This window comes from Lepeophtheirus salmonis, chromosome 6 (assembly GCF_016086655.4).
Source record: "Lepeophtheirus salmonis chromosome 6, UVic_Lsal_1.4, whole genome shotgun sequence".
Lineage (NCBI taxonomy): Eukaryota > Metazoa > Arthropoda > Copepoda > Siphonostomatoida > Caligidae > Lepeophtheirus > Lepeophtheirus salmonis.
This window is the reverse complement of record NC_052136.2, coordinates 37007523-37020502: the sequence shown is the minus strand read 5'-3', so window position 1 is coordinate 37020502 and position 12980 is coordinate 37007523. Positions and strand designations below refer to the sequence as shown.

The following is a 12980-nucleotide window of genomic DNA, read 5'->3' as shown; positions in this document are numbered from 1 at the left end:
GCCCTACCATTAATAAAATTAGTCAGTTTAAAACTTAAAGAAATAAAAATATAATGAGGAAATTCAATTAATACAGGATTCCCTAATTTGAGATCTATGGGGATAATATTAAGTGCTGTTTTTTGGGGAAGGGCCGTATGTTGGAGGACTAATTGATGAGAGTGGTTAGAGTGGCTTTGGACGCCTTTGTCCGGTTTAGTATTATTTGGAGTTGCTATGCCCTCTCTCTCTGTCTGTTTTTGTTATACAAAAATAACAAATTTTGACTTAGTGGTAAAAGTAAATGGTTATCGGTGATATTGGAGTTATGAAATGCCTCTTACCGATGGGTTAGTCTTAGATTGTTTTATGGTGCCTAGTAAAGATATAACTTTTGGCAAAATACGTCTATTAGAGAAAGGTGCGGCTTTGACTTACCCTATTAAAAGAATATCACAGTTGATGGGTTCATCAAAAAAGGTGTTACATGTTTGGGCTGTGCCAAGGCTTGGGGTCAAAATAGATGCAGTCCCCGGGGAAATCAATACCTTATCTATATATAAGGTCCGCCCTGGTTTATATTTCGGCCAGTGTTCTGAAATTTGTGTGGATCATCATAGCTTTATGCCCAATTTGCTCGGGATGGTAAGTGTGGACGACTTTGCTAGTTCATTGAAATTAGATGGGGAAGGGTAAGCATAGTGTGCATTGGTATGCACTCAAGAGGTGGAGGGTGATCCTATCTTGTATCAGAACTTATTTGGATTTTTTAGGCACCCTGAAGTTTATATTTAAATTCTTCGAGAATTCTGGTTAATTTCACAAATTATTACAATGGAAAAATGCAACGATGAGGCTTTTGGTTCTTTGGGGATAATTTATGCTATAGTTGCAATTGGTGTTTTGGGTTTTATCGTTTGGGCCACCACATACTTACTGTAGGTTTAGACTCAGACACTTGTGCCTATTTCACAGCTGCTACTATGGATATTGCAATTCCTACTGGGATTAAGGTATTTAGGTGGTTGGGTATTTTATAGGCTATAAAAATTATTTATACTCCTTCAATTTATTGGATTGTAGACTTTTTATTTTTATTTACCGTGGGAGAATTAACCGGTATTGTTTTAGCTAATTCTGCTCTGGATAGAACTTTATGTTACACTTCTTACGTTGTTGCTCATTTACATTATGTTTTAAGAATGGAGGCGGTTTTTGCTTTAATAGTGGGGTTTACCCCCCACTGATACCCCTTACTTCCAGAGCTTACAATAGTCTTGACCTATCTTCAATTAACAATGTATAAGCTTTGGTCCAGAGAAAGCTGAATGACAATATTCCTAAAAAATCAATAGAAAAAGATTCAAGGAAAAATTTCGCCCAATATATTGAGTAATATGTATGAAGGGATGCCAAAACTATCAAAATGTATTACCCTGAGGGGTGGTTATATTTTTGCAAACTCAGACTTTGCTACGTCAGAAATTTAACCAAAAAATCAATTGAAAAAGACTGAAATAAAAATTTCAGCCAATATATTGAATAATATGGATGAAGAGATGTCAAAATGTATATAAAATGTATTAAGCTGAAAGTTCATTATATTGGGAAGTAAATAATGTTTTTACAACAACAAAAGTTATCTTGCCAAAGATATTTCATGAAGCTATAATAAATAACCATCAGTTTGTAAACATACTGTAAATTATAATCTCTAGTTTTACAACAAAGTTTTTGAAAATTTAAATCGATAAATTTATTTATAATATTAGAAGCACTTGTCTCTAGGTTTAATTTGTTGATAATTAATTATATAAAAATTTAATCAACAAGGGATCATTGAGTAACATAGTCGGAATCCAGTGTTCATCAAATTCACAGCCTCTGTTGTTACACGAACATTAAATGGCGGAGTGTCTCCTATTATTAAACAATGAAATGGAATTTAGATCAATTGAATCGTGATATATATTAGATTAGCTTACCAATGACGGCAGAGTTAACTACGCTACCAGTAACAGTATTCAAAAAGTTTCCACAGTGAAAGTTTCCTGCATTTTTATTTACGGTACTGGGAATCACGATTTGTGCATTTAAACATTCGCCTAATTAAACAATAATAGTCCATGTTGTCTGAATTTATGGCTCAACGTATCACTTACCTGGGTTTACCTATAGACAAAAAAGTATTAGCATTATAAAATTATTTTTTTAAGCAGCAAAATAATGTGATGTCTACATACCTTGGATGTAGCTCCCAAGTCTAAGTTAAAGGGATCCGGCATTTGGGAGGACTCATCAACAGAGTAAGAGACAGTGCAAAATCCTAAGGAGGAGATATTGCTTAATATTTATTAAAATAGACTCTTAAAAGTTTCAAACCTGCTTCTTGCCGCAAACAAATATTGTAGGCCTGAGACTGCAACAATGCTCCAAAGTTAAAGTTTTGAATCTTTGCTGTGGTTCCTGTATAATATTGAAGGCAGCCGTCCGGAGGTCTACGTATAGATTGAAATAAATCTTACTATCATTTTCTACTTTTAGAGTCTTTGACTAGCACATAATCTTGGATTATCAGGGTCCCATATATATTCCCTTATTATTACTATTATTATTTTTTTCAAAAAATGACATTTTTATCTGTCATAATATAAAATTTGACATTTGTTTGACAAAATATTAAAAATTAATATTTCTGACATTCTGTTATATCTATAAAAAATATTAACGTGGCCTATTAGCAACAAAAGACAAAAAACAACTATAATGATTTTTCTCAAAATTGAGACTGTGTAATAAATTGGTATTCTTCAACAAATTATCATTCATTTCTATCAACAGATTGTTTTGATTAATACTATGGAAGTGCTTAAACTAATTGCACATAAATTACTTTTCACAATTTAATTATTTTCGAAATGAATAGATTTTATGTTAATGAAAGAACATGTCAGGAACATATTAAGTCTCTTACATTAAATGAACGTTTATAACTACAACTAACACTTTGGGTAACTTAACTTATTCCATTTTTATTTTTTTTAATGCTTCTTTAATTGTTCAGATGGAGTTGCACTGATTAAGTATAAGTAAGTAAACATTAATGTATTACAATTACTCCATCTGACCTAGGAATGATCTTTGAAGTCTATATACATTATGCAGTTTTTCATATCTAGGAACGACCGAGACGCGAACCTACGCACATTGAGTTCAAGAGAATAAATTCCATACATTTGAATAGAATGCTTATAATTGGGAGAAATATGTTTATGAATTATTGGGCTGTATCGGATGTAAAAAAAATAATGAAGCCATTCTTTTTGTGTTAGCTTACACCAAATGCCATATTTAAACATCCATTTTCCCTCTTTATTGTCAATGTGCTAAGTCCCTATTTTTTAAATTAAAGGGTAGGGCTTATGACAAAAAAATCATAAATCCTACGTCTAAAATATTGATTCTATGTCAAAGTACTTACAGCGTCATGGAATTACAAGGGATCATGGTCACCTTAATATCCCAGCTCCGAACAGCGTTGGAAGCAGGATCAAAGTTGATCTTGAAAGATGCTGCAGTCTGGCTCACCGTCCCACTAGATATGTACACTTGAAATAACATATCACCAGGTATTAGAAAGATAATAGAAAGTGTTTGATGCATTTTAAATCTTACTGTGACTTCCAGTGAGTGTTCCACATAAAACAGGAAGGACTAGTCCGGTAGGAGAGGTGGCCATAAAATTTTCATTCAAGCAATTCCCTTGAACGGGTTGTCGAATGGAAAAAGTTTCAAAGTCCAGCCTGGAATATGAAAGATATAGTTAATGCATTTACAAATGCTCCAAGGCACCAAATCCTCAGACCTGATACTGCAAATTCCATCCATGTTTCGAGGAACTGTATAAGAACACATTGTATTTCCACCAAGTGTAAATCCGGAAGGGAATTCTGGGTTCTGAGATATATATTCTATGATTTCACAAACATTTTGTTTAGTTCATAAACTTACCTGAACATAGGTACAATTCTAAAACAGAGTGGAAAGAAATAATTAGTTCTACTAAGCCTCATGAAATCTATTAGAAGCTCGTACTTGTGTAATGGTTCCACCACAGGATTTCAGCCTATTATTTGATTGAGAAATGCAGGAAAATATGAAAATATTTAAAACAAAATTGGAAAAATCTATCATGGACTTAAAAGCAAAAGTGTTATATGATTATTATTATTAGGATTATTGTTTTGAGACATTGGTGATTAAAGTTTTCAAAACCAAGATAATCATAATTATGCAGTATATGTAGTTACGTTATACATTCAGATCTACAAAAAATATTGAAAATTACATATTTAAAGTATTTTTTCAAATATAGTGAATTATACATTATCACACAAATGGATTAAACAAAATAATTATTTTTTTTTGTGCTATACATTAGTCGTCATAATATTCCCTTCTTTTTTTTCTATAACAATATAATTACTCCCTTAATTAAACTATGAATGGATAATTTAATATATAACATTTAAAATTTGTTTCACTCTTAAAATCTATTAAAATTTCGATTTTAATTGGTGTCAGAATTCCAAATTGTTGCATTTGCCGGGATGTAAAGCAGGTAAAGCTAAGATCGTTATGACGACGAATGTATTCATTTATTTATACTGTTATATCCCTTGTTACTGTATCTCATGATTAAATGTCGTAAATTTTATTGTATCTCCCAACCGTTCCAGGATTTTTAATCAGGAGGGTCTGCAGGGTGGGTTTAGCTATATTTTTTTTAAAAACCCCAACACGTCAAACAAAAATCTATCTTGACACCCCTGTTATTAATTTATATGTGTTGAAAATTATTTACAGCTTCAGAAGAGCTAATTCAAAAACTAAATACAGGTTACATTTTTGTATATTAGTCTTAATATGACCTAAAAATCTCATTCTTAGCACATACAAAAAGTACATTTTTGCTCTGTCCTCAATAGATGAAGGATAAAGACAACTCAAACAGACGTTAAAACGCAGCAAACTCCGAAACCAGAGGCGCAGTTTCCATCAATGAGACCTCCATTATTGTTGCATTCATCTCTTGTGAAGCAAGTTCCATGGCGTGATGCGAGTGGGGTGGAGGATTGTGTGGTACATTTTTGATTTGCGAAGCGGACAATGTTTAGAAGGCTGAAATATTCTGAAATATATATATATATAGTTATGGATTAATAAATGGAGTAGACGTCTTTTACTCTGTTTCTTCTTGGATGGAGCACCATCGACGGAGATTTGATCTATAAATACGTATATAAATAAAATGTATAGAAGGTATCTCATCCTTTATCCGTCACTATGCAGTCCAGAATTAATAATGAATCATAATAATATATTATATTAATAACCTTTGAATCTATTTTTAGTTACAAAGCGGTTTTGGTTTAGAATAAAAAATGTTTGACACAGATTTACATTGTATTGTCAACACAAAGACAAACTGGCATGATTTTTCTCAAAAGTAAGTCTTGATTACATTTGTATTATCAATCAAACTATCTTACAATTATCTTTCTATATTAATTGGATAAATCCTTCTGAGGCGCCTATAAAGGACGTAAAAAAACATTTCTGTTTATCTCAACCCATCCTAGAAATTAGAATAAAACCGATATTTGACAAAAATAAGTTAATATAATTTGTAGGTGCTGAAATTTAATAAATTGGAAATTTATCATTCTTTTGGACTTTTGGTTAAGATTGTTTTTGTGTTGACGTATCTCATATTTCATGGAGTATATATTCTTCCATGTTTCACCCTGGATACATTTAATTTTTTAACCTTAAATGGCAGGTTAAAAACAAAAAATGTAATACGTAATAACTTATATTGTATCTTATAGTGGTAAAATATGTAGATGTACATACGAGTAATCCAAGATTTTGTATTTTAAAATGTGGAGAGTTGTCATTGACATCACGGATTAAGTCTAAACGGAAGCTACACCATTTTGGGGACTTATAATTGATATATTTTTTAGATCCAAAAGAAAATCCTTGAAGAAACTTTATACATAACTTAAGAATAAAAAAGACTTAACACCTGCATTGAATACTACTTGAATTGAATCAAATATCAAGACAATGAAAATCACATTCAAAAGGCTAGATTTTTACAATTGGTTTTGTTTTAGATCGATTTGGGAAGAGAAAAGGAGGCAATTGCAGAAAAATATACGATCCTTACTATCAGGTAAAGAGTGCGATAAAAAAATGTGATCTCAGTCGGAAAGTTTGGATTATTTATGTAATGATATGAAAAAAAATATGTATGCCCAACAAAAAAAATTTATTTCCTTTTTGAGTCGGAAAAATAAGTCATTTCATATTAGAGTCTGACAAATGAAACCTCAGTAGGAATACATGGATATTCGTTAAAAAATTTGAAAAAAATATCGGCGATATATGGTTTTAAAATCAATTACTATTACATAAAGTTGAACATTTACAATATCTATCTAGTGTGATTTATAAATAGCCTTGTTACTTTTAAGCATTTTTTAGAGATCGTTTTTTTTGTTGTTGTTGTTGGCAACCTGAAGAGTATTTTTTTATTAACTAAAGCTGCTGTCATTATTAATTTATTAATCACGAGTCTGTGTGCACATAAATCACAGAGAGTAACTCTGAGGATTTATAAGTGTAGGTCCTTTTGGACTAAGAATGTTATTGAGGATCAAAAGCGGACTCATTCTTGCCTATTTCTTGCTTGATATGGAGTCTAATTTGTATTAGTTCTCTTCATCTAAGAAATGCTTGCAGCTAATTTAATGAAACGTCATGACAGCTACGCTCATTTTTTCTCAAATATTATGTAAATTGACAGGGTTACCATGTTAATTCTCTGTTGTTTTTGTTATTTCCATGCCGAAATGCCTACGATTTAAAACACTACTAATACATAAACTATTACCTTTTTAAGGACCACATGTTTTTTTCCCGATTACTTTACTTTTCTGTTCTCTAATCCATTCGGGACAAAATACATTTTGAAAATCTAGTCTTTTCATTTTGTAAAGTCATCTGAAATAAAATATCTTGGTAAAAGACAAGATAGTTGACTAAGTAAGAGACTCTTAATGAAATAATATTACATAATATTGAAGTATTTTTTATGACAAAGATTGAAAATTTCCATAAAGATCATTAAAAAAAATGACACTGAATAGATCCTTGGAAAACAATAAGAACTCAAATTCATGGGGATCTTCACCACGGGGTGGCATTGACTAGAGTTTTTATCTAAAACTAACTATCTAAACTTAATTAATTATACATTTTAACTAAATTAAAAAGATGAATTCTGGAAAGAAAGAAAAAAAGTTGCATACTTCATGAGGGAAAATGTCATCCGTAGTATCATAAAAGCGAAATCTTGCGTGGGAAAAAATATTTAACATAAGCAATGAATCAACTCAAGCTAACAGGTGCCTTCCACCACTTGGTTTAAATATATGCATCGGTATAATAATTGAAAATAAATTTTTGGATGTATATACTCTCCCTCACAAATATTTAAAAACTTCAGACGGCCCTGCTTATAGTATACTTGACTTGTGCGATTCACATCTATTTAAAAGGCGTGAAAGTGGTCTATTTTTAATGAAGGCACGGTTTATTTTTTCTTATTTTTTTATTGCTTGGAATTATACTACATAATATCAAAACAGGATATTTCTGAATCAATAAAATTATACATATAATAAAAATATAAAGCTGATTAGTCAAGTTATCACCTTTCCTCAAACGACCCGTTTTGCTCTTTAATATGCATAGATATTACCTTGCAAAATAAATTAATCATTTTAATAGTGTACATAAAGATATCACTGATTGATTCAAAGTATAATATGACTTTTTGTTTGAAATTTCCTTTATTGCTCATATGAAACAAAAACAAGATCACCGATTTCTATAAAAGAGTCGACTCCAAGTTTAATTCCAAAGCAAGGAGAGTTTCTTCCCACTTTATGTTTTAATCGAAATGTCGAAAGGGTCTTCAAAGGTTACTTTTTTTTCTTCATTTTTTTACACAATGAACTGGTTCAATTGTGGTAAACTTGCCTTTTTTACAGGGCCTATCATTTAGGGGGGAAATCTCACTTCCAATGCAGATCCTGGTCCAATTGCCTTCATCAAAAGAAAGATTAGTTTGTATATGAATATTTGTTCTGAATCTTTTCTTTATCCACGATCAAATTCTTTTTCATTGTGAGTTTTTAAAACTTCCTTTAGGTGCTCAACACTCCTGAATGTCGTTAATAGAATAGGATAACCATCATCATAGAAAGGAATGTCTTTTACCCTGATTAGTGACGCCGTTATTTTTTTTAACCAATGAGGGATCGATAACTCTTTTCGTCTCAATGATAGAGAATATAACATTGGTTTAAGTTCTCAAATTGAAGATACTTTCCAAACCAGAGGGAGGCAGCATCTCCACAGTCGTATCGTCGACATACATTTCCAAAAATATTATTGTCTATAGGTAAGGATAAAGAGGAGAGAATAACTCTGGAAAAGAGTTCCATTCCTTGACCCTTCAGTTTAAAAGTATTATGGTTGCTTTTCAAGAGTTCCACCTTTACCAATTCATAGTAATAGTTTTTTACGTACATATTATTTTTAGTTAGATCCTTTGACTTTTTGCACTGGAATTCCTTTTCCGGACTTGAGAGGATAGATGTATATTCTGTGAAGGAATCCTATATGATACCATATATTTGCCATGCAAACTCAATTTAATTTTCTCTTTTCTTTTTTATAATATCCAAAACATTATGTTACTGCGAACTTGAATCACTTTGTCAGCACAGCACAGGTTATAAACAACAAAATCATATAGATTTATCACTTGGTAGTAGTTACGGGCAATGTGCAAAATGCCCGGGCAATCTATAAATTTTCCAATAGAGTGGTCAATTGTCATTTTAACTACATTCATATTGTCAAGGGAAATGATTGTGGGTAATATGATTATCAGACAATTCATTGCTAAGCAATTTCATCATTAAGGATTTGATGATGATACAATTGCTTTGCAAACAATTTGATACTCTCGTTTATTTTCATTGAATATTATATTGTATTCACATAATCAAACTATTGTATGATAAGAAATTGTCACCAGAGACTCAGTTCTATTTTGCAAAATATACCTATTCCAACATGCTGTGCAGGTGAACAGCTGGTCCCTATGAGGGATCACACCCTTTCGCCACAGCTTTCCTGAGCATCTAAGACCCCTTTCAATATACTATAATACACACCAGCCCATGGGTTGTGCAAGTGAACCACTGGTCGAAAAGGTGGGCCATAAGCCATTGCCACAGCTTCAATGTAATTCCTCAGTGTCGATGAAAACAACTCTCTAATAGCAAATGCCATGCAGGTTACATGATGGTCATAAACCACTGTGTAATTTTGGTGGTGTTTATGACCATCATATAACCTGCATGGCATTTGCTATTAGAGAGTTGCCCCTTTTTTGAAGATGAACTTATTTGTTTTGAGTCTGTGCAATTGCACTACTTAAAGTATTGTTCATTTCCATCCGATAAAACTGATGCAGTTAGTCGTATTGTAACTTAATTTTTTCTGGGAACTTCATCGACACTGAGGAATTGCTCCTTGCAAGACTCAAACTGCTTTCTTACATTGACTTGTTTTGAGATATAATTTTTTGTCCCTAATCTATATTATCCGTTCTCTGCTACAAGAATCTCAAAAGCCAAGGCGTAGTGGGGATCAGTTTTTCCATGGTCGATACTTGAAAGCACTATCGTACCTCAGTCTCCTTGAACTATCTTAATGAGAGTTGCATCATCTTGTTTGCTTATTCTGCTTGCTAGTGATTTGCTCCTCTCTGTTACACTTGGTCGTCAATCATCTTCATTTTCTCCATGGCAACACTGAAAGGTTCTGAAGCGTGGCATTGAAAGCCGACGATGGAACCTTTTTGTTCTCTGGATATACATATAATGTTGCCAGAATACCCATTTCTCGTCATCAACTGGTGTTCTCCCTATGCCGTCCACTTAGGGCCTTTCCTAGTCTATATTTCATCACATCTAATAGATGCTACTCCGTGTTTATATCACACTTTTTTGAATAAATGTAAGCTCTCAATTCCGACCTTTATCGGATGACCTTGGTATGCAGTTTGCCCAATACCAGAGGGAAAGCGGTGATTCTTGGTATACTGAACAAACTACTGTCCATCAGCCAACTTACTTGTATTTTTGTCTCGTTGCCACATCATAAGAATGTCATAAATGTCTCCAATTGCTCTGTAATATGATTACTGAGATTATTAGTGATGGGGATTTCCATGCACAAGTTCACTTGCACAACTTGTGGGCCGAGGTATATTATAGACTATTAGAAGGGGTCCTTAATGCTCAGTAAAGCTTCAGCGGTGGCTAATGACCACCTTTTTTGACAATCGGTTCACTTGCATAACCCATGGTATTATAAACTATGTATTATATGATATTGAAAGGGATCCTTGATGCTCAAGGAAGCATTGGTGGTGGATAATGATCCGGCTCTTGAAACTGCATTTCTTTTACACACTCTAGGGGTGGGGTCCACCTTTTGGACCAGTGCTTCACTTGCATAACCTGTGGGCTGGGGTGTATCATAGGATATTAGTAGGTGTCCTTGATTCTCACGATAGCGGCGGTGATAGATTTTGATCCCCTTAGTGGATAAGGGGTTCACTACCGTAACCCGTGGGCCGGGTTCAATTTTAAAATGTTAGAATGGGTCCTTGATACTCAGGATAGTGGTGGAGATAGACTTCATGAAGAATCCAAGAGAATTAGGATTACCATCATTTCTTTTCACAAACAACGAACATTCATATTATAATTATTAGTATATAGAAGTATTTTCTGAATATTTTTTCAATTTTCTCAATTAATTGTACCATTTTTAATGTGATTTCACTCTCCCTCCTTAGCCCGAGCAACACTGAGTAAATCTTTGCTAGTATTTTATATTTATATAATAACTTTTAAAGGCTAAGTAAATTGATTATATATTTCTTAATCGTGGATAATTTAGCCAAAATAAATATTGAAAACAGAAGAGTCTTCTAGGTTTTTGACATGCCGTTTGTGTGATTATGGGATCAAAACTGTATATAATTTTTAAGTAGAACAACATATTAAAAACCAAATTGACGAAAGTATTTTGGACTTTATACAGATCGTAGAGTTCTGATATTTCAAATTTACTACTTATATAAGAAAGATATTTGTCTCCTACAATATTCCACTCTATTTCTTCAATCTGGTTAACTAAGGTAATTCGTGAAGAAAAATGCAAAAAACTTTTTTGTACTAATTTTGGAAAAAAAAGGTGTGAATAGTATTTATTGGAAATGTAAAGAGAAACACAGAACTAACAATATTTTTTTCGTACATGCAAAACAAAAAAGTTATAAAGAATAATATTGTCGAAAAAATAACCCTTTATAAGGTTTATTTTTGCAAATGGTGTAAAAATTATCAATAAAATATTATGGAAATTAAAAATACATGAGTGTTAATTTAGAATCTCAAATTTTATATCCAGAATGTAAATTTGTGTCATTTATTTTTAACGTCAAATTTAAAATTGACATTTGATGAAAAAATGAGAAAAAAGAGAGAAAAAATATTCAGAAAATGACAGATATTTCAGTAAAAAATCAATTTTTATGAATCAAATTTATATGTAAATAGATTTCCAGACAAATTTCTACAAACTTTATTTTATTGACTAATCCAATATTTAATTTGAAGTTCTTTTTTTTTTTTCACTTGAAAAAAAAAATTGCAATTTTCACCAATTTATTTTTTTGACCATAACTATTTGATTTTCAATAAAATTAAGTAAACATAGTTATTCGTATAGTTGTTTTTTGAAACGACAATCACTTCTCGAATTATAATTTAAAAGATTATAAACTATCAAATAGAGATCAGATCTATTTTCTGCTGGTACACTAAACAATTTCTATTTTCATGTTAAAACAAACTCTGTTAAATATGTGACATGAATATAATCTAAATAAGGTTTAGAATTTTTTGGTCTCGTCAATGACAATGGAAGTGAGTTTTTGTGTTCTTCATAATATTCAATCCGATTCTTGACAATAACAATTTTTGCTATTAAGAAGTAATAATTTAACCTTATATTTAATCATTTGACCATATAGCAATTAGCACTTGCAGTATTAATAATATCAACGAGAATTAGTTAATAAAAACGTGTCGATGACTTGGTATCCGATAGATGAACAGCAGTTTTTTTATCCAAAGGATCAACTCTCTCCATGGTTTTGTTCAAAGCATTACCATTATAGGAAAAATGATCCACGTTGAGTCGTTTTCATCTTATTTGAACAATTGACAAGCTGTTCATCCTTTAATAAACACAAAATAAGATAATGGGTTAATACTTAATACTATATTGGCACCATTCCTACCAATACACCATGGATAGACACGTAGTTGGATTGAATATTTGCGTGTGCTTATGAAAGAAGCAGATTAACTTTTAGGATTTGTTGGAAAGTTATACTTGTAAGTCCTCATTGGACTCAGATTTGAATTAAGGATATAGGTTGATCGGAGTATTTTTTGCCTATGTTCCTTATACATATATACTGAGTAAGATTTTTGTCAATTTCCTTAGCAACTCTATCAGAGCTGCTCACAGCTAATCTAATAAAACGTCATGGAAGCTAAACTTCTCTCCTCCCAAACATTCTTCAAATTGTGAGGGTTAACACATTACTTTTTGATTTCTTTTTTTTTAAATACCAGGAGAACATATAATATTTATAACTGGTAATTAATAATAATATGTACATACAATGATGACGACTTGATTCTAAAACAATTTTTCCCTCAGTCGTCTGTCTACTTGAATCTTGTATCATTCTTGGTGCTTTTTGAAGATAT

At 31.8% G+C, this 12980-nt stretch overlaps 1 protein-coding gene across 1 annotated transcript; it reads right to left on the bottom strand.

The window, feature by feature from the left end:
- Positions 1-1541: 1541 nt before the first annotated feature.
- Positions 1542-5362, bottom strand: LOC121120716 (uncharacterized). Its single transcript, XM_071889407.1, has 11 exons — positions 5226-5362; positions 4996-5170; positions 4075-4105; positions 3991-4008; positions 3845-3936; positions 3655-3782; positions 3461-3587; positions 2362-2477; positions 2223-2305; positions 1965-2151; positions 1542-1899 (listed from the first exon to the last, which is right to left on the bottom strand). The coding sequence occupies exons 1-10, from the start codon at positions 5308-5310 to the stop codon at positions 2134-2136; spliced, it is 873 nt and encodes a 290-aa protein (XP_071745508.1). The 5' UTR covers positions 5311-5362; the 3' UTR covers positions 1542-1899; positions 1965-2133.
- Between the last annotated feature and the right edge of the window lie 7618 nt (positions 5363-12980).

Coding starts and splice junctions, on each gene's coding strand:
- LOC121120716 (XM_071889407.1), bottom strand. CDS start 5,310: ATGAGATACCTTCTATACATTTTATTTATATACGTATTTATAGATCAA. Junction 5,171..5,225: donor TCCATCCAAGAAGAAACAGA/GTAAAAGACGTC, acceptor TATATATTTCAG/AATATTTCAGCCTTCTAAAC. Junction 2,478..3,460: donor CCTTGTAATTCCATGACGCT/GTAAGTACTTTG, acceptor ATCTATACGTAG/ACCTCCGGACGGCTGCCTTC.